Here is a 25,730-nt window from a genome sequence, read left to right as displayed (position 1 = left end):
TATATATCTAATAGATAAGATATATCTAATCGATTAGAATATAGAACTTTATGGATATAATAAAAATTTGGATTTTTTTGCCCACCCCTAATAGTTACATGTAGTGACACAGACATAAATGCATGTATTTGAAAAACTCTCTTTATTGTTCCAGTAATAGAAAAGTTTAAGGAAGATAGAGTCTCGAACTGAACAACTATATCTGAGGTTTGAAGTGTTAAACAGCCCAATCAAAAGAGTGAGACTTCAGAAATAAAAACACTTCTATTCTATCACTAGCATAAATATCTTCATCAAGGCACATTCACATTCAATTAATAAAACGTATCTTCTGCTACAGGATCTGTAGATTTAATAAACAAAAGATATATCATGTATGCATTGTGGCAATTCAGAAATGGCATAGATATTTAGAAGGACAATATATTAATATTAGCCTTAACTAATATGAAAGAGCAAAAGCTAACTTCCAACCCTGCTACGACATTTGCACATTTGGATGCTACGACCGTACTATCAAGAGGATTGGCTGCCAAAGGTATCTATCCAGCTGTAGATCCTTTAGATTCAACGTCAACTATGCTCCAACCTCGGATTGTTGGTGAAGAACATTATGAAACTGCACAAAGAGTTAAACAAACTTTACAGCGTTACAAAGAAAAACAAACCTGAATACCCTTCTTTCCAGCATTAAGTCATTAACCATAGAACCATAGCTATAGTCTGCTTGCCACTTGCAAAGAAAGAGCTTTTTAGAGTAAAGTCAGGGTAAAGCACAGACATGGCATGCGGAGAATCTATTTTTACAGCTGATTCTGTCAGACCTTATTCTGTAACAGCTCCTGAATGCTTTACCTCCTAGTCTAAAGTGTTCAATGCTTATGCTTATGTTAAAAGGATCTTAGGGGCTATCTTCCTATCATTCCCATTTTGGAATCCCTTGCTCAGATATAGTTGTTCAGTTCGAGACTCTATCTTCCTTAAACTTTTCTATTACTGGAACAATGAAGAGAATTTTTCAAATACATGCATTTGTGTCCGTGTCACTACATGTAACTATCAGAAAAAATCAGGAATTGATTGTTGTTTTTGTTCTGCTTCAATTATTGTTGATTGTTGTTAATTTTCTTAGTTAATTTTGTACTATTGTTCTAATTCTGAGTTAATTTCTTAGTTGTTGGCTTGTTGTTGATTATAAATTAATTAGAAATTTTTTATTTTAATGATGAAACATAATGTTCATTTTGAAAATTTTAATTATTTTATTTTATTTTTAATTAAACTGGTTCAACCACAATTTGACTTCGGTTGGACCATTGAACCATTGAATATGTCCCTCCTCATGTCAACATATTTTATTGTTTAGGAGGAATTACACTTACTTGCTTTTTAGTCCAAGTAGCAACGGGGTTTGCTATGACCTTTTATTATCGTCCGACTGTTACTGAGGAGTGGGAATAGCATTTCTCTTCTGCATGTCCATGGAGTTTTGAAAAATCCAAACATCTCAAAAATAGATAGAGAGGTAGGACCCATAGTAGCAGCATGTATAAGAGCAGAAATTGGAGTAGGCCCCTTCATAGCATCCGGTAACCATACATGAAGGGAAAATTGGGCAGATTTAACTACGGATTTTGTTATCATTTTTCTGTTTTTTCTAATTCTATTTATGTTTCCATTCTTTTTTTATCTGCTAATATGTATAAAAAAAAGTAAAGGAGCAATAGAAACTGCGTTTATATTGCTCCTTTACTTTCAAAAACTCGTATCCCTTAAGACAAAAATATTATCCATTTAGAGATGGAGCCTCGACTGCAGCTAGGATCTTATCTTTTTCTTTTTTTAAGAAAAGAATACCGAGTCGGGTTCTTCTCCTACATGTATCGAATAGAACATGCTGAGACATATGATATATCGAGAGTTCAAGACCATAACGTAAATCATTTAGAGAATGCCGATGAGAAAGTAGATCTGGTTCCAAGATATGGAAGGCTGTGAATACAGTTAGCATCCCGAGTTGAATAGTGAAGTAGCCACGGGCTAATTAACATTTCATATTGAAGGCTGTTCTAAGAGCAACAGAGCTAAAGACCAGAATTCTGTTATGGTCCAATTTTGCCCGATAATAGATACCAGGGCTTTCCAATATTTGATTGATTACAATTCTATAAATTCCATTTACTATAGAAGTTCCCAAGGAGTTCATTAGAGGAATATTTCCAATAAAAATTGTTTGTTCTTGGATATCCTTATTGAGAACAAATTACATACAATAAAAAAGAGGGGCCCGATTTTTCCGATTTTTTTTCATAGAAATTCAAGAATTAAGTTAAACAACAAAGTTCTTTTTTATTATTATAAAAAAATTATTTTATTAATATTTTTTTTAATTCTTTAGCCATATTTCGACCCGGACGTTTACGGGATGCCCCTAATAACCAACGAATGGCAAGTGCTTTTCCTTGTGTGGATCCTATTTCAATGGGATCCGATAAGGGGCTTTGAGCCCGACCCTTTTTCATTCTCATAAAACAAAACTTCAGCAGTAGTATTGATCTTTTGTAGTTTTCTCTCACTGTTGGCATTTCTTGTATTTGGCATCAATTTTGGTCTTATTTGGGAGAAGGTTAAGTCAATGATACTTGGAAGGTGGATCTGCATTCACTTAAGTAGGCTTTGATCAATAACATTGCCAAAACTCATGGCGGTGTATCCGTATTTGGCGGAGTGGGGGAGCGTACTCGTGAGAGAAATGATATTTACATGGAAATGAAAGAATCTGGAGTAATTAATAAAAAAATTATTGGAGAATCAAAAGTTGCTCTAGTGTACGGTCAAATGAATGAACCGCCTAGAGCACGTATGAGAGTTGGTTTAACTGCCCTAAACATGGCGGAATATTTCAGAGATGTTAATGAACTAGACGTGCTTCTATTTATCGACAATATCTTCCGATTCGTCCAAGCGGGATCCGAAGTGTCAGCCTTATTGGGTCGAATGCCTTCCGCTGTAGGTTATCAACCGACCCTTAGTACCGAAATGGGTTCTTTACAAGAAAGAATTACTTCTACCAAAGAAGGGTCTATAACTTCTATTCAAGCAGTTTATGTACCCACAGATGATTTGACCGACCCTGCTCCTGCTACGACATTTGCACATTTGGATGCTACGACCGTACTATCAAGAGGATTGGCTGCCAAAGGTATCTATCCAGCTGTAGATCCTTTAGATTCAACGTCAACTATGCTCCAACCTCAGATTGTTGGTGAAGAACATTATGAAACTGCGCAAAGAGTTAAACAAACTTTACAGCATTACAAAGAACTTCAGGACATTATAGCTATCCTTGGGTTGGACGAATTATCCGAAGAGGATCGCTTAACTATAGCAAGAGCACGAAAAATTGAGCGTTTCTTATCACAGCCTTTTTTCGTAGCAGAAGTATTTACCGGTTCGCCAGGAAAATATGTAGGTCTAGCAGAAACAATTAGAGGGTTTAAATTGATTCTTTCTGGAGAATTAGACGGTCTTCCCGAGCAAGCCTTTTATTTGGTGGGTAATATCGATGAAGCAACTGCGAAGGCTACGAACTTAGAAATGGAGGGAAAATTGAAGAAATGACTTTAAATCTGTGTACTGACCCCCAATCAAATTGTTTGGGATTCAAAAGTGAAGGAAATTATTTTGTCCACTAATAGTGGACAAATTGGAGTATTACCAAATCATGCACCTATTGCTACAGCTGTAGATATAGGTATCTTGAGAATACGCCTTAATGACCAATGGGTAACAATGGCTCTGATGGGTGGTTTTGCTAGAATAGGCAATAATAAGATCACCATTTTAGTAAATGATGCCGAGAAGAGTAGTGACATTGATCCAGAAGAAGCTAAACAAACTCTTGAAATAGCAGAAGCTAACTTGAGTAAAGCTGAAGGCAAGAGACAACTAATCGAGGCAAATCTATCACTAGCATAAATATCTTCATCAAGGCACACTCGCATTCAATTAATAAAACGTATCTTCTGCTACAGGACCTGTAGATTTAATAAACAAAAGATATATCATGTATGTATTGTGGTAATTCAGAAATGGCATAAATATTTAGAAGGACAATATATTAATATTAGCCTTAACTAATATGAAAGAGCAAAAGGTAACTTCCAACACGTAATATTCCATGATAGTTGTTTACAGAGTCAAAATGCTGGAGCCTTAAAATGAAAGATTTGTTGTGCTTCAGAGAAAAAAAGCAATACAAATAAAATTTCAATCTCAATCATTGTGTATCACTCAAGAGTATTAAGAAAAGTTTATTGTGTATCACTCAAGAGTATCAAGAAAAGTTTATTATAACCATTAAAAGGCTCACAAAATCCCTAACAGAGTAATAGATGATAATATCCAAAAATCAGCATGGATTTGGAAGCCTAGAACAAAAATTGAAATATGTTATCCTACTCACTCAGATTATAAATTTACTAGATTCACAAATATAAATAGTTCAAGCTAGAAACAATGAAGATAGTTTTTCAAAATACATGCATTTGTATCACTAACAGCATAACCTCAACATGTCAACCGCCATAGCAGAACAAGAATACAGGACATTCAACAAGAAAACGCTAAGGATTAAAGGACACAACAAAACAAAATTAACAAACTCAAGAATACACTAAACTTAGAGAAATTAACAACAATCAACAATAATTAACTCAACAAAAACAATAATCAACAATCAAGAATCAAGGAAATTAACTCAGAAAAACAACAATTAACTCGGAAAACAATAATAACAAAAAATACCTTCCAAGGCATAGAGCATAGAGGTGAGGGAGAGGGAGCACGATGGACACACGAAATGGAGCGCGGCAAAACTGGACAGAGGAGGGCTGGAGCGCGGCAGAACAGGGGCTGTACGACGGAAGAACGAGTGGTGACACGAGACGCGTTGCGACTGTAGAGACGAGCTTGAGCAGTGGGATGGCCACTGGAGCAGATGCGACGACGGCGGTGAGATAGCGGTGGACGTGAGTTTTCGGTGATGGAGAAGGCGGCGGGGGTGAGTGTGGGTAGTAGGGCTACTAAACTCTGATATTGGTTCTCCAGTGTATGCGAATTTGGGTGACGGAGGATTTTGGTTTCTCTTTCACTGGTTAACTACTAGTCTCATAATCTGTTACCAAAAAATAAAAAAAGTTCTTTTAAAACGTTATCAACAAAACTTTTTCTAAATTATTTAAAATACAATAAAAAAATTAATAAATATTATATTTTTTATAAATAATAAAAAAATATATTTAATAAACAGTTTATTTATTAAATCTAAATTTATATAACAATATTTAAATAAATATTTACAAAAAATATAAAACAAAATTAATTTTTTAATTTTTTATTTATTTTTAAAAAATATATGGTAATTCACAATAATTTTTTAAAAAAATATTTAACAAAAAATTATCAAAATTTTAAGGATGAAAGAATTTTATTTTTTAATAATGATCATAAAAATTTGCATCAAAAATTGATTTCTAAAATTGTTTTTTAGAATATATATTTAATTAATATTTACTTCTTTTTGACGTGTCTTTCAATTTTTTGGAGATTTATTTGTCGTTAATATTTTTTTATTTCTTTTTTATCAGTGATGTAAACTTTTGAATACCAACTTTTAACTAACAAAATCAAAATATCTAACTGTTTATAATGATATTCTAGTTTCGGATGTGTGGATAAAATACTTACATGAGTTTTTTATTTAAAATAGAGAACTTTACTATATGAGAGAACAATATGGTTTGCTATATGAGAAAACAATATGATCTCTACTAAAGAGAGAGAGTGTGAACAAGAGATTGGTGATGATGACGTTAAGAGAGAAGGAGAAAATAAAGGAAATGCTTTATTATAGTGATAAGAAATTAGAGACTCTTTAGTTAATAAAGTTTAAAATAAGAGTGGTTCCTTAAAAATAGGAAATTTGATTAATTAAAAAAATAAAATAATAAAATATTAGATTTAAAGACTGACTAAAGACTGATTTGTGTTGTACAAGTAGCATTTTCCTAATAAATTTAGGATTATAATTTAAAATTTAGCGCTTAAAATAAAAAAATGTTTTTAAAATATTCAAAATTATACTTTAATTAATCGAAAAAAAACAAGAATAATATTAAACACATCCAAAATTATGATGCCTTTCATTAAGAACAATGCTAAGGAACCAAAAGGGTATTAGCCAAAAACCAGCCAAATACCTTTGGGTGAATTCAAAATATCTACAAGTTAATATATATGGATGTTTCTTCTGCTAAGTATCAGAATGTTTCTTTTTCATACTAAATGGATTTTTTTATATATTTTTTTGAATTTTTTCGTATTGCAAATGTGAATGTCTCAATTTCTTTAAGAATTTCATATTTTTTTAAAAAATTTATAGATATTTAATTAGTTTTACTAAAATATAACTGACTATTTCTTTTATTAAATATTAGAATGTTTTTTTTTCATATTAAATGAATATTTTTTTATATTTCTGTAATTGTGTAGTTTGCGGTCTCTTTAATCATCAACCTCCTTACTCTTCTTCCTTGGATCCTTACTCGGAGAGCACCAGAAATACCCCGCTCTTCGAGGTGGCGAAGGAGAAGGTGAAGACGCCGAACCAGAATTCTTCCCTTTCACTTTGTTCTTGTTACCCTTTTCCGCTGGTTTGAACATTGAAGACAATGAACTCTCTTCAGACCCATCGGAAGAACCAGAACCAGATGAAATGGAGCCAAGTTTGGATTTTGACTTCAACCCATTTCTCCCATACGAAGAATCGGAAGGAGAAAAGACACACCGCTGTTGATATTTCGGTAGCAGCGCGGTGGGTGGTGGCCGGAACAGACTTGAGCTTGCGGAAGCGAGATTCGAGGTGAGAGGGGAAGAATGAAAGAGGTCAGTATGTGTGATTGTTGGAGGTGGGTAGATTAATGTGAGATTGTTGGAGGTGGGTAGGTTAATGTGAGAGAAAAGAGGAAGGTTTTTATAGGTTTTAATTAAGTTTACTTATTTAATTTTAAATTTTTTAAATTTTGAATTTAAAAAATTTAAAATTAATTATTAATATAAATTAATATGGTTTTGTTTAGTTTTTGGCTGGTAACCTCTTAGTTCCATATACTTTTCCTTTCATTAATCGTGAAAAAAAAGTCAGCAAGAACAACATAAACACGTTTATTAACAGAAAAAAGACAAAACATGAGAGAGAAAGCACTACAAATCCTCTAGAATAGTGAACAAACATTATCAATACAGTCGCATCCAAATACCCGATGAGTATTTTCGGCGCGGGAGGAGCGGCATGGAGGAGAAAGGCGGCCCGACTGAGAAGCGACGTGGTGGAGGAAGGCGGCACGACAGAGCTGCGCAGGGGGAGTAGCGCGGCGTGACGAAGCTGCACAAGGGGAGGAGCGCGGTGTGCGATGCTTGGTCGAGCATGATTGATTTCTTTGTCGCATTTTGAATTTGACTGGAAAGATGCTCATACCCATCCTGCATAAATTAAAGACAAGACTTCAAATTCATACATAAACTGACATTGATATACATGAATTCTGGGCTATTGTTGGGTGCAGGGGCCTCATTATGATTACAATCGAAGTAACGAAAGGGTACTCTAGTTTTTACATTGTACTTCTTACAGAAAGGTACCCAAAGCTTTGCAAACTTTGAAGCCTCCACAAAAGCATACAAGTTAAGGAGCTGCGCAGGGGCAAGAGACTGACGCGGGAGGAAGAGAGTGCGGGCAGAGACCGGTGACAGTGGTGATGAAGATGAGCTTGGAAGGAGAGGAACGCAACGTTGTGGATGAGCCGAGGTGGAGGAAGGCAGCGTCGAGGATGAGGGCCGAGGAGGACGGTGGCGCGGACGAACAGAGGATGACTTCTTTGGATAAAGATGAAGAATTTTTATTATATGTTATTTTGTTGTATATAGAAAAATAATGCTATTTATTTATACTAATTACTAAATTAATTTAAATTTTAAAATAAGATAAAATAACCAGAATCACAATAATTCCATTAAAAAAAATAAGCATAACTAATTTAGAAAAAAATAAACATACTAAATTTTTTTTCTAAAAAAAAAATAAGATAACAAGTTAAAATAACACTAAAAATTTAATATTTTTTTGTTAAATATGTAACGGACCATTTTGTCTATCAAATTAAACTTTCAGCTTCAGAACGTGAAAACAAAAAAAACAAAAAAGCATAACACTAATATTAATGTTATATGTAAATCAATCAACTATTTTGTATTTTCCCTTCATCAGCGCTAAATTAAACGGTGCCAACTCTTCTAACACATGTAAAAAAAATAATAAATTTAAATTAAAACTGTAATATTTCCAAAGATACGAAGGATGGAAAAATAGAAAGTGATATACAGCAGAACTATGATTAATAAAAAGTTGATGTGGGAACAACTCCTGCTACCATTTGCTTGAAAACTCTCCTTGTGTGATTGTGGCTATCATCATCCTAACCAGATCCGACGATGATGTTGTTAATAGGAATGAAGATGAGCTTGACGAAGAAGCCAACGAATCCCATAACCGTAATTCCGATTGCAGTATGAACAGCAACCTTGAAATATTCTTTGTGATCGGGTTTATGACAGCGCTTGACGAGCCTTACGCTGTCCTTGGAAAACTCTCTGAGAGGTTCGAACACTGAATTAATGGCGTCCATTGTCAGTCTTGTGCTTTTGAATCTGAGATTTAATTTTTATTAAAAGTTGTTGTTGTATACAGAAGAATTATTAAAAGTTGTTGTTTTGTTGTATGTAGAAGAATGATGTTACTTATTTATACTAATTACTAAATTGATTTTAAATTTAAAATAAGATAAACTAACTAGAATCAAGATTTTAGATTCTGTTAGAGAAAAAAAAATATAACTGACCGTTACAAATCCGATGTCATAATTCGGCATTATATACAATAACTCGGCATTATGCACCATAACTCGGCACTTTACATTATAACTCGGCATTATACGTTACAATAAGACATTATCACTTGTTAAGCATTATACGTTACAATCAGACATTATCACTTGTTAAAACCTATTAATTGCTCTTCAATTCAGATGATCAATAGAAACGTAACCGACCTATTTTATTTCACCTATAAAAGTATGATATTTTATCTTCAAAGGGGACATTGAATTCTCAATACTGACTTAATCTTCGGAGTGCCTTTGCAGGTACACTCCCCCTTGTTCCTTGCTCACGCTCTGCGCAATTGGACATCTCCTTGGAGAAAAGCTCGGACTTCCACAAAAGCTCAAAGGTCGGCACCAAAGATAACAACTCGGCGTCGACTCCCAGGGACTGAGCTCTCCCTTCAGGTATCCATATAAGAACAATTGGCGCCCACCGTGGGGCATCGAAATAAACACCCTTCTTTCTATAGGCCCCATTTCCTTCCAATGGCTTCAAACTTACCTGCACCTTTGTAAACAAAGGTCATATAGTAAATCATTAAGGCCCAAAAAAGGCCGATCTATATCTGTTTTTCCGATCATTATCTATCATCTCTCTATTTTTCAATTCATCTCCGGTTTATCTATTTGCCGATCTATATCTGTTTTGCCGATCTATATCTGTCATCTTTATTTTTTAATTTATATCAGTTATCTCTATTTTCCGATTTATATCAGTCATATCTATTTTTCAATTTATATATCAGTCATCTCTATTTGCCGATCTATATCTATTGTCTGATTTATATCAATCATCTTTATTTGCCAATTTATATCAAAAATCTCTATTTGTTGATCTATAACAATCATCTCTATTATCCGATTTATATCAGTCATCTCTATTTTTCGATTTATATCAATCATCTCTATATTCCAATTTATATCTGTTATCCCTATTTGCCAACTTATATCTGTTATATCTATTGTCCGATTTATATCAATCATCTCTAATTCCCTATTTATAAAAAAAATCTCTATTTATTGATCTTGCCTGGGAAATAGATCGGCTTCAACTCCTCATTCAATTAAATATATTTAATCAAATATATCAAATCATCTAAAAATTTATAATATTATTTTTATGTAAAGATGTTATTGCAAAATTTTTTATATTTTTTTAATTATTTTTGGTCTACAAAAATGATGTTATTAGTTACTAACATTTAATACTCGTATTCGCTTTTTGTTTTTTATTTAGAAATATTGTTGCAATTTTTCAGATAATTTTTCTTTTACAATATTGTATTTGTTATTGAAAAATATTAAGGGTCATCAAAATTTATTATTTTTTATTATTATTTAGTCATCAATTCAATTTTTTAATCTAATTTTTTTAGTCTAATAATCTAATATTATATTTTATCTTATATTTTAAATATTGATAGTTAACTATAGATAAAAACAATAAATTTTAATGATTCTCTAGCAATTTTTTATTATTATTAACTCTCTGGGTTCTATTTTTTTTTGTTTTTTAATTGATTTTTTTTTATTAGTTGAGAGTAGTTGATTATACTATTGGAAAGTTTTAAAATGATCCAGTCACTTTATTGGAACTCTGCTGATCCATGTACGGATAAGTTATCAGTTGTTTTTTTGTCGTGTAGCATGTTATGAAATATCGTGAATGTCCCTCGAATAAAGTAAAAAATGACCACAGGGACAGTGTACAGATATAAGCTCAAAGCAAAAATTTAGCCAAGTTGCAACTCAGCCAGCTGAATTAAGAAGTGCATCGGCTGTACTGATTAGATCTAAGTTCGTCCCCTGTATCGGAGCTTTTGCATGGGTCTTCGGCAGTGTCACTGTAACTCTGTTCAACGCTCCCCCTCCATCTCCGCTTCCTTGAAATGCCAGCCCGAAGACGGGAAGCGCGCCTACACTTGGCCTTCCTCCGATGTCATCCTCTCGGGGTAAGTTGCCACCAGCCGCCCTATCTGACTCGGTTTCCTGGTTGTGTTGCCGTCATAGCTGACTTCTCACACCGGGAGGATCCGTTTCTCGCTGAAGGTTGGCAGAAACTCATTCCGCGTGAACGTCGTTGCGGTTGTTGGTCACCCTTCCGAAGGTCAGCCCCTCCCTTTCTGCTGTATTTTTTCTGGCAGCTGCTGAAGACGAAACAACCCCCGGTCCTTGAGGTGGGGAGAGTTTATATGTCATTGCCCCTACCGTCACTTGAGTAGCTCATTAACTTTCACCGTCAATACGACCCTGGAACAACAACTCGCCTTTTCTGCCTTTGGATATAAACATGGTAGGCTTTACAGGGTTGCTTTCTTATTCAACAATGGGGTTGGATGAACAAGTGAGTCGATAAGGGGGTGACCGTGCGTTTATATGCATAGGGTTTCTTTGCTCCAAAACATTAGTAATAATATAACCATAAATACTTAAATCTTACATAGCCCAATCAATGCCAACACTTGTCAAAAAAATTCAAAGGCCCATGCCTTTTAGTCCAGAAAAAACCCAAGTCACTCCAACAGCTCCATATGTGAGCTGAGTTCGCAGCTGTGACTTCTTAAATTGACAACACGGGACACCTAGCATTTAGCATCAACGCCAATACCCCTGCTGCTTTTTAGGTCACCCTTTGAACAGGTTTAAGAAACACCTTACACCATTCTACTTTGTTTCTAGCCCATAATAATTCCCATAAATCTAAACCGTCAACATCTTTAATTATATATCTCTACGGTACTGCAGCATGGAACAACAATGTGCCAGTTAAAGTGACTGGATCATTTGAAAACTTTTCTATACTATTATTTGATCCTCTATACCTTTTCATTTAAATATACAATGTACTTTGTATGTTGTAATTATTAAATATCAAATTGTAAAGTAATTCTAAAATAGAAAAATATTAAGAGCCCGTTTAGGAAGTAGAAAAAGCTACTTTTTTTTACTTTTGGATTATAAAAAGTCACAATCTATGTGTTTGGCACTATTTTAAAAAAAGCTTTTAATTTTTCGAAAAGTTAATTTGCAGCTTTTTGAAGAAGTAGAAATACATGACTTCTTGCTTCTCGAGAAGTCATTCTACCACTTACTTAAAAAAATTAATTTTAAAATAAAAAAATCTACTTTCCTTCTTAACTCTATGAAAAATACTGACCCTTCATTACCATTTTCACACAAGGTCTGCTAGAAGCACTGGCCTTCCACTATCATTTTCACGCAATGTTCCAAGTCTCACCATTTTCAGATGGAAGTATTGATCCTCCACCACATTTTCAGACAATATTACATCTGAACAACTTACTGCATATATTCCTTCTAAGTATTTTTTTATCATTTTATCACTATTTTTTATTATTAAATTTGTATTCAAGTGTGGTATGAAATTTCAGTTTTAATTTTTTTTCATATGTAATTTTATAACTTATTATTATTTTCATAGTTAATTATAACAAGTTCTTGACCTCAATAAAGGAGAAGAGAGTTCTAATAGGAGTAAAAATAAAAAATAAAAAACAACAATAAAATATACATTGACACACATTTTATATTTATTTTTTATTTTTACCTACTATATCATACACAATATTAATGATTAGGTTATGTAAAATCAACATTTAATATTGGAAAATATTTGTTATCATGGTTATTTTAATATTCATTCTCCTTTATAAAAAAAATTTATCTTTTGCGTTATTTATCCAAACGCTACAACTTTAAAATAAGTACTTTTATAACTAAAAAACCAAACACAAAATAACTTATTTATAAGCTGCTTTTAATAAAAGTTCTTATATTTTAAGCTCCTTTTCTAAAAGAACTTATTTAAGTTATTTACCCAAACTGGACGTAAGTTTATTCACAAGTAGTGCATGCTATGGTATAGAGGGTTGAAAATTATCTATACTTGTATGACTGTGCTGTTTGTAATCAGTATGTGAGAGGAATGAATAAAATTCACTAATAACACATCATAATATTTTGCAGTGTTTTCCTATTAATCTCACCGTTGCAGCCTTCAGCAGCCTTTACACCATAATTATTATATCTAGGCAAAAAAAACAAAGCTCAAAAAGTCTATGATGATAGTTAATCTTGGTTATATGAAATTTAATGGTTAGTAAGTTTAATCTCTTAGTTATAACACTGTGTATACATACTTGTTATAACCTGATACTAATAACACACTTTTACATGTGTAGATGATTTCCAACTTTTACACCAGGAATGGAACATTTTCTGAATCGCTAATAGTAACACATGAGACATGTTCTCGTTCCAAGCTTTTTCATATCATACTATCGATAGTTTTCATATGTGTCGCCTTCTTTCGCATGGTTCACAAGCTCACCTGTATGTTTCTGCTCCTGTGTGCAAGTAGCATGAATCTAGCTGAAAAGAGTAAAATTTTCATAGGTAAAATTATTGAAAACTTCTGAAAAGTAGTCATAATTTGATAAAATTGTGAAAGAATAGGAAAAGACGAGAAAAGAACTTTTATTGATTGTTGAGTGATTGAATTGAATTGTAAATTATGAAGGTAAAACTAAGTATATATAAAGTATTGGCCTATGAAAGATAAAAGTAAATAAAGATAAGATAGAGATAAAGATAAAGATAACTATAAGATAAGATAAAGACTAAAATTACAATTGAATTTGTGTATTCTGTTGGGCTGAATTTGTGGACCGTGAGACGTCTTTATTTTTGTCATGGGCTAAGGTGGAAGAGTGGTTTAATACACTCCCGCAAGCTGGAGGATGAAAGATGTCAAGAACACTAAGCTTATTCAAATTAAGATGGAAGGGTTGAGGAGACAAATGCTTGGTGAAGATGTCAACTAGTTGCCCAGAAGAGGAAATTGGGAGAAGTTTCATCACTCCAACTTGAGCTTTTTGTCGAACCAAGTGACAATCAACCTCTAAATGTTTGGTCCGTTCATGAAAAACCGGGTTAACAGCAATATGAAGAGCAGTCTGATTATCACAATATAAAACTGGTGAGCGGATAGGAGAGATGCATAAAAATTGTAACACATTTAGTATCTATTGAAGTTCACAAGTTATGTTGGTAAGTGCACGATATTCTGCTTTCGTGGATGAGCGGGCTTGTTTGTTTCTTGGTCTTCCAAGAGACTAAAGAACTGCCTAAGAAGAAACAATAACCTGTTAAAGATCGTCGAGTGTTAGGACATCCGGCCCAATCAGAGTCACTGAAACCGAGAAGCTGGATTTCTGATTCCCTTGGAAAGAAAAGTCCTTTACCGGGACTAGTTTTCAGATATTGTAACACATGCTTGGCAGCTTGAAGATGAGATTCAGTAGGAGATGCCATGAATTGACTTAATTGTTGAGTGACATACATGATGTCCGGTCGAGTAGTGGTGAGATAGATAAGACGACCAACCAAATGGTGATATACAAAAGGGTCGGATAGCAGGGGACTTTTGTCTTGATATAGTCTTGTGGTACTATCTATTGGAACAGAGGCAGGTTTAGCACCTAATAAACCAGAATCCTCCAAAAGATCAAGACAATATTTTCTCTGAGATAAGCAAATTTCCTTCTCTGATTGAGCAACCTCAATACCCAAAAAATATTTTAATGGGCCCAAGTCCTTAATTCGGAAGTGTTGATGCAAAATAGACTTAATGGCAGCAAGTTCAGAAATGGAATTACCACTGAGAACAATGTCGCCAACATAGACTAAAAGGATAGAAATTTGATCACCAATGAATTTAACAAATAAACTATAATCAGATGAGGTCTGCTGATATCCATGAGATAGCAAAAGATGAGAAAGTTTGTCATACCACATACGACTAGATTGTCGTAAACCATAAAGTGACTTTAGTAACTTACAGCATTGATTCGGTTGAGGAGATGAAAATCCGGGTGGCAGAGTCATATAAACATCCTTAGAAAGATCCCCATGTAAGAAAGCATTATTGACATCCAACTGATGTATGGGCCAATGCTTCATAGAGAGGTAGGCTTGACAACATGGGAGCAAGTTTCCAAGAAATCAACACCTTCAGTTTGAGTGAACCCTTTAGCCACAAGGCGTGCTTTATATCGATCAACTGAACCATCAGGCTTGCGTTTGATGCGATAGACCCATTTACAGCCAACCGGCTTAACCCCTGCAGGGCAATCAACAAGACGCCAAGTTTTGTTCTGCTCATGAGCATCCAACTCATCTTTCATAGCACTACGCCAATTAGAGTGTTGATTGGCATCCTTAAAAGACTTTGACTCAACGTCAGAATGTAGAGATAAAAAAACTTTTTATATGAAGATAAAAGAGAAGAAAAAGACATGACTGAAGATAAAGGATACTTGCACTTTGAGGGAGATTGATTTGTAGATATGAGAGAGGAATTACACAAGTAATCAGAGAGATATGCTGGAGGTCGGCGAGGCCGGTCGGGGGTTGCTCAGGTGGTGAAGAAGATGATTGTGGACTGGTGTCTAGTGTTGAAAGTGATTCGGTGGTCATGAGTTCAACTTGGTTAGAAAATGATAGTGAGGAAGAAGGAGAGGTTATTGGAGAAAATAAAGAACTAGGTGGAGTTTGGTCAATGGGTATAGGTGAGGGTTCAACTGTAAGACTAACTGAATCTTGTTTTTGAGAAGGTGTATTTGGCAATGTTGGGTTGAGTGTATGAAATTGGACATTTTTTGTGACTAAGGGCAAGATCATTTCATAAAAAATCACGTTTCTAGAAATCTCAATTCTTTTATCTTCTAAAACATAAACAATATATCCTTTAAAACCTTGTTGAAAGCCAATAAATACAGCCTTTTTGGCTCTTGGATCAAATTTTGATCTGTTTACCATTAGGAATGGTGTTTTAAAATTAATTGTGGATGATGGAACTCTGTTAAGTAAATAAACAGCATGTCTAACAGCATAAGACCAAAAAGATGATGGTAAATTAGATTGAAACATAAGAGCACGAGCTATATTCAAAATATGTTGATGCTTGCGTTCTACCCTTCCATTTTGTTGAGGAGTTTCAACACAACTACATTGATGAATAATGCCTTTTGAAGCATAAAAATCAGGTAAAATAAATTCCGGTCCATTATCGGAACGAATAGTTTTGACTTTGGAGTTGAATTGTGTTTCAATTAAAGTAATAAAATTTTTTATTTGATTTTGCACTTCTCCTTTTGATTTTAATAAAGTAACCCATGTAAAGCGACTAAAATCATCAACAATAGTAAAAAAATATTTATGATTATGAATAGAATTTTGTCGAAACGGACCCCAACTTTAAAGTGTAATAAATCAAAACTTGCATTGGTTTTGTTAAAACTTTGAGAAAATGAAAGTTTTTTTTTTTTGCTTAGAAAGATGACAAATGTCACAAGCCTCGTCATGATGCATAGAGATAAAAGGAAATTGTTTATGTAAATGATTAATTCTTTGCCCAGAAAGGTGTCCTAAACGAAAATGCCATATATTGGAAGGTGTAATGGGTGGAGATTGGATGGAATTTATGGAGTGTGTAATGGATGAATTTTTACCGAAATTGGGTTCAAAGACATATCCTTCTCTCATTCTGGCCAAATCAATCGTCCCCAAATTGTTGCTCTGTAGAGTGCAAGAAGAAAATAAAAAAGTGAGTTCACATATGAGTGCTGGAGTAATTTTTGAAACAGAAATAATATTAAAGTTGAAATGAGGTAAATAAAGAACATCATGAAGAACCAAGGATAGTGAAAATTGAACAATACCTTTATAAGAAATAGTAGTTCGAGAACCATTTGGTAAATGAACAATAATAGGAGAAATTTGTGTGTAAGAAATAAACCAAGACAAATTTGATGCAATGTGATCTGTGGTACCAGAATCAATGATCCAAGTATTCAAGAATGAATCTCAATTTGAAGAATTGTTAACCGTAGAAAAAGTATTAAAAGAACAAAGATAATGAGTAGTTGGACTTGACAAAAGTTCAGGTTGGTTTGAAGGACGAGCTTCTTCATTGAAAGGAAGTGCCATGAAAGAAAAGTGTTGGGCTGACGAAAGGTCCAAAAGAGGCTCCAGATGAAGTTGCTTGTGTGCCCTTTCTCCTTGATCCATGGATGTCAGCAGAGCTCAAGAGGAGCTCTGATACCATGATAAAATTGTGAAAGAATAGGAAAAGACGAGAAAAAAACTTTTATTGATTGTTGACTGATTGCATTGAATTGTAAATTATGAAGGTAAAACTAAGTATATATAGAGTATTGGCCTATGAAAGATAAAAGAAAATAAAGATAAGATAGATATAAAGATAAAGATAACTATAAGATAAGATAAAGACTAAAATTAAAATTGAATTTGTGTATTCTGTTAGGCTGAATTTGTGGACCGTGAGACGTCTTTATTTTTGTCATGGACTAAAGTGGAAGAGTGGTTTAATACAATTCAATATTAAAATTATGAAAAGATTGAAAAATAATTGAAAAAGAGGCTATATAAAGACCGAAGATAAGGTTGGTTTGGAGCATGAGAAAAGAAAAGTTTGTTCTAATTTGAAAAAGCACAGGCAAAAGGTTTTAGTGAACACAAGAAAGAAATAGTTTTAAAAGAGTAGAGGCATAGATTGATTTTAGGTTTAGTTGCGAGAATGTTTTATATTTAATTAAAAGAGAAATGATAGAATACTATTAGAATTTATTATTTTTGTAAGTTATTAATATTTAAAAAATGAGTTAAAAATATATTATTAAATTATTAAACTAAACGAATTGAATTAATAAAAAAAATAATGACAAAAAATAATAAATTTTTAGATGTGAATATCATATGCCATTTTTTTCCTGGGCTAGAGAATGGCCGAAGACCTGACTCATCCAAACAAGATCTAGCAACTATTACAACGCATGTAAAAATCTATCTATTAATATATAATGAGAATATAGTTGTGGTCTTTGCTTGGCAAGTGTTGAGTCTCATACAATAACAAATGTATAGACTAAATGTTTGACAAGTGGTAAAGCAACAAAAATTAATAAAATAATAAAAACTAAAAGTTTTTATAACATAGAAGAGTATTGGACGGGAGTTTAATGGAATTATGTAACATAGAAGAGTATTGAGCCGGAGTTTAATGAAGTTCAAATTTAAAATAATTGAGTTCTAAACTTCCAACTGTCTATCACTTCTAAAATCATTTTCTACTCATCCTCGTATATATGTTTGTTTCTTTACCTTTTTTATTAAAAAAAATTTAAGAAATGAGAAGAGATGATCAAAGACAGATATGCAGCGAGACGCTGGTTGTCAACGAGGAGGAATTAGATCTGACAATAACAAGCTTCAATGCGTTTCTTGAGAATGACAATAAAGAGGGCGCATGCAGCGGAGGAGGAAGGGTGGGGGAGACGGTTGTTGACATCGAGATGAAAGACAGAACGAAGCAGAGAAGAAAATATGACAGTTTAAAATATTATATATAATATTATTTTAATAAAATTAGCTATTATATAATAATATATTTTTTAATGTGCATAAAGTTATTTGATATTAATATATGTTTCAAAATATTAAATATAATACATAAAAATATTGGTTTTTTTCCACACTTTTAAACAAATATTCTTGAATTTATTTATATACATTCTTAAAACATAAAAATAAAAAATAAACAATCCACATTATTTTGATTTTTTTAAATAAAGATAAAAATTTACTTCTAAAAATTACATATATAAAGCACACGTAATTAGGAACCTTTACATATGTAGAAACACTAGTTTTGTAATCTTCATTAGCCTATATATGTAGGTGCAATAATTTTTTGTTCTCTGCTAATTCTCATATCAATCACGGTAAATAGTATTTACAACAAATAAAAAAAAAAAAGAGTTGAATGGATGTATTTTAACTTTATTATATCTATTATTTTATTCATTGATTACAATTTGTATTCGTTGTCACATCTAAAAAAGTTATTTTTATGCTTCAAATTTTTTCAAAATTAAGTTTTATCGTTAATATTATTTGTTTTTTTAGTATATAATTTAATGAGTTATATACTAACAACACAGATGAAATTGTCAATTTATTAGAGACGGATAATCTTAAAACTAGTAAAGGGAGCAAATCAAATTAGTACTTTAATTAAAAAGAGCAGTTTGAAGAGATTCTTATTTTTCTTTTGTTGGCATTTTTTTTGTGGTGACTTCTTTTGTTTGTATTTTGATAAATATGTATAGTACAATGTTAACTGTTTTATAAAATATTATTGTTGATAGATCAATTTATTTTTAACGTGGTAATACAGATAGTACTTATAATACTCTGACTTCATTTGAGTTTTTATTAATCTTGTATTTGATAAAAGATATTATAAAAATAATTAATATTCTTTGTTAAATTTTACAAAAATATTCTTAGGACATAATAAAATTTGTTGTGCTTCAGAGAAAAAAAGCAATACAAATAAAATTTCAATCTCAATCATTGTGTATCACTCAAGAGTATTAAGAAAAGTTTATTATAACCATTAAAAGGCTCACAAAATCCCTAACAGAATAATAGATGATAATATCCAAAAATCAGCATGGATTTGGAAGCCTAGAACAAAAATTGAAATATGTTATCCTACTCACTCAGATTATAAATTTACTAGATTCACAAATATAAATAGTTCAAGCTAGAAACAATGAAGATAGTTTTTCAAAATATGGTTGGTTATTTGTCAGCACGGGTTTAGCTTACGATGTTTTTGGAAGCCCTCGGCCAAACGAGTATTTTACGGAGAACCGACAAGGAATTCCATTAATAACTGGCCGTTTTGATCCTTTGGACCAACTTGATGAATTTAGTAGATCTTTTTAGGAGGCTCCAATGACCATAGATAGGACCTATCCAATTTTTACAGTACGATGGTTGGCTGTTCACGGACTAGCAGTACCCACTGTTTCTTTTTTGGGATCAATATCAGCAATGCAGTTCATCCAACGATAAACCTAATCCGAATTATAGAGCTACGACACAATCAAACCCAAACGAACAAAATGTAGAATTGAATCGTACCAGTCTCTACTGGGGGTTATTACTCATTTTTGTACTTGCTGTTTTATTTTCAAATTATTTCTTCAATTAATAGAAGAAAGGGAATAAATACGTATACGTATTAATTTATCCATCTAGGTGTCTGGAGATGTTTACTAGATGAGTAAAGAATAGGTGTATGTTCCCGGTATATGTTTATGTCTATAACATTAAATTAAATAGAATATGTAAAAAAGTGAACCCCCCTTTTTTTGTGGGGGGGCTCCCAAAAGAATATTAATAGTTCAATAATATTCGAATGGTTACATTAAATGGTTGAAAGATCAAAAAGTCTCGTCTTGGAAAGTTCAAGGGTGGGAATAGTCAAAAAAAATCTCGGATACATTACAAAGAGAATCGGACCTATGTATTTTCCTTTGATATTTCATTTCTATTTTCTGCATCTCCTTTGCTTTCATGTTACTTTCTTTTTCGCGGCAATATAATAGAATAGATATTGATGTGAACGTTACATAGTTCATGATGCAGAACTTTTTCAGTTCATCCTATTGGCTTGGCTCCTACGAAAAAAGTATTGTTCAAAATTTACAATCTCAATGAATCCTTCCCCAAATCTTTTTTGCAATACCCACATTCTTGTTGTGAATTTTGTTATCTATCCAATCCCTATATGGGAATGGGACTTCCATTATTCTTTTATTCTGTCTGATTGAACTTCAATTACTTTTTTGGTCTCTAAGAGAATGAATGGATATTCCTTGAATATTTTTCTTTTTGGTTGTCGAAATGCCAGATTTGTTTTTGTATTTTTATCATTTAGTAAGCATCTTGTATTTCATAAAAATTGGGGGCGATATAATCTTTACGCAAAGGCCATCCTATCCAATTTTCGTGCATTAAAATACGTTTCAGACGCGGATGATTTTCATAAGAGATTCCTAACATATCATAAGATTCCCTCTCTTGAAAATCCGCACTTTTCCAAACCCAGAAAATAGAAGGAATTCGGGGATTTTTCCTTGGTACATATACTTTTATGCATACCTCTTCCGGTTGATCTATCCCAGACTCTATTCTTGTAAGATGATACACACTAGCTAACAGTCCTCCTGGTGCTACATCATAGGCACATTGGGAACGTAGATAATTGTAACCATATACATATAAGATGACAGCAATGGAATGCCAATCTTCGGGCTTTATTTGTAAAGTTTCGATTCCTTGGTAGTCGAAACCCAAAGATCTATGAACAAGTCCATGTTTGACTAACCAAGCAGACAAAGGACCCTGCATTTTTTATTTCTCCTGCTATTTTTGTTGTATAAGTTTTGTATGAGTCTTTTCCATTTCCATTTCCATTACGGTGAAATTCTTGAAGATTGACTTGCTATTTTTTATTTATTGTATATTGGATTTTTGTAAAAAACAAAAAGGATTCGGTCTAATTAATTACTTGGCTTCGTGGCAGGATGCTTACTTTTTTTATATTTGAAAAATATGTCCGAGGTTATCTCCGAAGTGAATGGTGGTTGATAGAAAAACCCTTGATTATAATTGCCGGTATGAGTACTGCGTTCAACATGAAACTTGTGGTTCGTAGTAAAACACCTATTTTCTTGTTGAGACCTAATATGATCTTCATCGATTTCTCGAGATATTTTCTTACGCAGTTTTGTTATAGCATCTATAATGGCCTCTGGTTTAGGTGGACAGCCTGGCAAATAGACATCCACGGGAATTAGCTTATCAACTCCCCGAACAGTACTATAAGAATCGGTACTGAACATACCCCCTGTAATTGTACAGGCTCCCATAGCAATAACATATTTTGGTTCGGGCATTTGCTCATATAATCTAACTAAAGAAGGAGCCATTTTCATAGTTACTGTGCCCGCTGTTAAAATAAGGTCTGCCTGCCTAGGACTAGATCGCGGTACCAGTCCATAACGATCAAAGTCGAATCGTGATCCTATTAATGAAGCAAATTCAATGAAGCAACAACTGGTACCATAGAGAAGCGGCCATAAACTGGATAGTCTTGACCAATTTGAAAGATCATTTAATGTAGTTGAAATAACTGAATTTTGGGTTGTTCGATCAAGTAAGGGAAACTCAATGGAATTCATAACTGTCTAAATGTTTTTTTTTTATTATCTAAATATTCAAGAATTAAGACCATTCTAATGCCCCTTTTCGCCATGCATAAACTGAACCAACAATTAGGATAAGCACGAAAATTAAAGCTTCTATAAATACGGATATCCCCAATATATCAAAACCTATTGCCCAGGGATAAAGAAAAACCGTCTCAACATCAAAAACAACAAAAACTAGAGCAAACATATAATAACGGATTCGAAATTGTAACCAAGCATCACCCATTGGTTCTATTCCCGATTCATAACTAGAAAGTTTTTCGGGCCCTTTGCTAATCGGGGCTAAAATTCCAGAAATTAGAAATGCCAAAATAGGAATAAGACTGGATATTATTAGAAATGCCCAAAAAATATCATAGTCGTAAAGCAAAAACATAAATGTACTCCTATGAATGTGGAAAATCTAACAGAAACAAATTAGTAGTTGTTATTAGTCGATTGGAATATATGTTATTAGTCGATTGGAATATCGAATTTCTAGAATTCGATTATTTAATCTATTTAGAATTCTATCTAATTTTGAAATTTTTCATTATTCTATCTAATATTAACATAACCTATTCTATGAGAGATTCTTTTATATTTCAAAATCCAAGGTATAATATTATTATGTATAGTATTCTAAATCTAGAATACTAATAAATGCGATATATTAGATACTCAATTTGTGAGTATATTTAACAAGAAATAGAAATATATATATTATTATCTTAGGGTAGGGCTATACGGACTCGAACCGTAGACCTTCTTGGTAAAACAAATCAAACTGTTTATTAGAAAAATGATTTGAATTGTTTAAAAAACTCAACATGCATCTTTTTTGCATTGGGCTTTTTCATTAACTGATATTTCGATCAGTTAGTCTACCATCTTTTTTCTTGACAGAAAGAATAAGAAGATGATTCCCTGTGCTCTGATTTTTGATTTTTATTACAATCAAAGAGCACTACCAAAGTGTTTCAAAGAAAGGGGGTTATCCTGACGTAGGTCTGCTTATGGCCTAGATCAACTTAAGTTTAATGGACTCTCTATCGAACTACTAAAAAAAATTGAAAGTATCAAGAAATGAAACCCTATACACCTTAAAGTTCATAAGATAGGCCGAAAAGAGAATTTTTTTGAGGTCCCTTTACTCATTATGCATAGCATTGAATAGACTGGGTATTCACCTTATCAATATCTCAAATCAATGATGGATTCTACTGGACGTCTCAACCCTTTGTCAGACTATTGTTCTCTTGTTTTGTTCCCTAAAGTGGAGTAAGACATCGATTTCTCAAAAAGATCAACTCTTTTAATTACATGATGGACTCCTTTGAAAAAAAAACATTGGCGCGCGTGTAAACGAGGTGCTCTACCTAACTGAGCTATAGCCCTTGCGTTTTTGATACATATTTGATCATATTATATCCAAAAATTCTTGTCAAGATGAATATTCCGTGATCAAATTCTTTTTTATTGATATTGCCTTGGTATTGCGTATATTTAATATTCCTTTTATAATCCATTGATCTGATAGACGGGTACCCCCCTTCCCTTTTCTTTCCATTTTTTGTAAAAAATGACCTACTTAACTCAGTGGTTAGAGTATTGCTTTCATACGGCGGTAGTCATTGGTTCAAATCCAATAGTAGGTAAGTAGGTATAGGTCGAACTTATTAGCTACCATAGTCAATGGTAGCTAATAAGTTCGACCTATACCTTTTTTTGTATATTTTCTTCTATTTCATTTTTTTATTTCACTTTTTAGAATTATTCGTATACACCAATTTTCTTATTGCGAAAGCATATTGATAGCCTCTACTCGTGTCCTAGCTCGTCGGAGAGATAGATTTGCCTCGATTAGTTGTCTCTTGCCTTCAGCTTTACTCAAGTTAGCTTCTGCTATTTCAAGAGTTTGTTTAGCTTCTTCTGGATCAATGTCACTACTCTTCTCGGTATCCTTTACTAAAATGGTGATCTTATTATTGCATATTCTAGCAAAACCACCCATCAGAGCCATTGTTACCCATTGGTCATTAAGGCGTATTCTCAAGATACCTATATCTACAGCTGTAGCAATAGGTAAAAATAAAATAAAGTCCATAAATATTAAGAAGGCAAGAAAAAAAAGATGATAACTTTTTATTTTTAAATTTTGAAACTAAGAAAAAAATCTTTGTCAAAAAGTTGAAAAATAAAGATTTTTTGAAATATCCAATCAACAAAAATTTAAAAATTTTAAATTTTTAAAACTAATTTATTTTATATTTGTGAAAATATAGCTCAGTGGTAGAGCGGTCGGCTGTTAACTGACTGGTCGTAGGTTCGAATCCTGCTTGGGGAGGTTTGGTTCATTCCGAATTCTTGAATTCGAAATGAAAGGGCTGGGTTCGCTTTGACCGTTAAAAGTAGGTAACCCGTTTCCCCTGTCTTTTGTTTGTCTCTACTGTATTCTATCTCATCGTATCCCGTTCGGTTCTGCGATATTTGAGAATCGCCGTCAATACCTCGGTGTAGGTTCGGGATACTCCCTTGTTCCACAGTCTGGGGCCATTTAAACTAACCAATTCAGAATTCTCTATCCAGCTGTAGATCCTTTAGATTCAACGTCAACTATGCTCCAACCTCGGATTGTTGGTGAAGAACATTATGAAACTGCGCAAAGAGTTAAACAAACTTTACAGCGTTACAAAGAACTTCAGGACATTATAGCTATCCTTGGGTTGGACGAATTATCCGAAGAGGATCGCTTAACTGTAGCAAGAGCACGGAAAATTGAGCGTTTCTTATCACAGCCTTTTTTCGTAGCAGAAGTATTTACCGGTTCGCCAGGAAAATATGTAGGTCTAGCAGAAACAATTAGAGGGTTTAAATTGATTCTTTCTGGAGAATTAGACGGTCTTCCCGAGCAAGCCTTTTATTTGGTGGATAATATCGATGAAGCAACTGCGAAGGCTACGAACTTAGAAATGGAGGGGAAATTGAAGAAATGACTTTAAATCTTTGTGTACTGACCACCAATCGAATTGTTTGGGATTCAGAAGTGAAGGAAATTATTTTGACCACTAATAGTGGACAAATTGGAGTATTACCAAATCATGCACCTATTGCTACAGCTGTAGATATAGGTATCTTGAGAATACGCCTTAATGACCAATGGGTAACAATGGCTCTGATGGGTGGTTCCGGTGAATAAAAAAAAATTGCTGAAAAAAAAAGGATTTCAAAAGACAAAATTTTTTATTTTTTTAATTTTTAAATTTAAAAATTAAATTTTTTATTAAATAAAAATAAAATAAAGTCCATAAATATTAAGAAGGCAAGAAAAAAAAGATGAAAACTTTATATTTATTAAATTTTGAAACTAAAAAAAAATCTTTGTCAAAAAGTTGAAAAATAAAGATTTTTTGAAATATCCAATCAATAAAAATTTTAAATTTTAAATTTTTAAAACTAATTTATTTTATATTTGTGAAAATATAGCACTAACCGGTGAATAAAAAAATTCTTGAAAAAAAATTAGGATTTCAAAAGACAAAATTTTTTATTTTTTTGAATTTTTAAATTTAAAAATTAAATT

General features: G+C 32.9%; 3 protein-coding genes across 3 annotated transcripts; 1 reads left to right on the top strand and 2 right to left on the bottom strand.

Moving 5' to 3' along the window:
- Positions 1–447: 447 nt before the first annotated feature.
- LOC127746603 (ATP synthase subunit beta, chloroplastic-like) lies at positions 448–3,967 on the top strand. The gene is made up of 2 exons (XM_052260457.1): positions 448–630; positions 2,674–3,967. Exons 1-2 carry the CDS (start codon positions 448–450, stop codon positions 3,619–3,621), a joined length of 1,131 nt encoding a protein of 376 aa, XP_052116417.1. The 3' UTR covers positions 3,622–3,967.
- A 4,528-nt stretch (positions 3,968–8,495) lies between these two features.
- On the bottom strand, positions 8,496–8,744 carry LOC107472350 (protein transport protein Sec61 subunit gamma-like). Its single transcript, XM_016091874.3, has one exon. It carries the CDS (start codon positions 8,742–8,744, stop codon positions 8,535–8,537), a length of 210 nt encoding a protein of 69 aa, XP_015947360.1. The 3' UTR covers positions 8,496–8,534.
- Positions 8,745–20,132: 11,388 nt separating this feature from the next.
- LOC110277313 (NAD(P)H-quinone oxidoreductase subunit J, chloroplastic-like) lies at positions 20,133–22,041 on the bottom strand. The gene is made up of 2 exons (XM_021134480.2): positions 21,619–22,041; positions 20,133–21,127 (listed from the first exon to the last, which is right to left on the bottom strand). Exons 1-2 carry the CDS (start codon positions 21,890–21,892, stop codon positions 20,829–20,831), a joined length of 573 nt encoding a protein of 190 aa, XP_020990139.2. The 5' UTR covers positions 21,893–22,041; the 3' UTR covers positions 20,133–20,828.
- Between the last annotated feature and the right edge of the window lie 3,689 nt (positions 22,042–25,730).

Source organism: Arachis duranensis, chromosome 4, assembly GCF_000817695.3.
Source record: "Arachis duranensis cultivar V14167 chromosome 4, aradu.V14167.gnm2.J7QH, whole genome shotgun sequence".
In the NCBI taxonomy this organism is placed as follows: Eukaryota; Viridiplantae; Streptophyta; class Magnoliopsida; order Fabales; family Fabaceae; genus Arachis; species Arachis duranensis.
The sequence above is the reverse complement of the archived record's forward strand: the minus strand, read 5'-3'. Positions and strand labels throughout refer to the sequence as shown.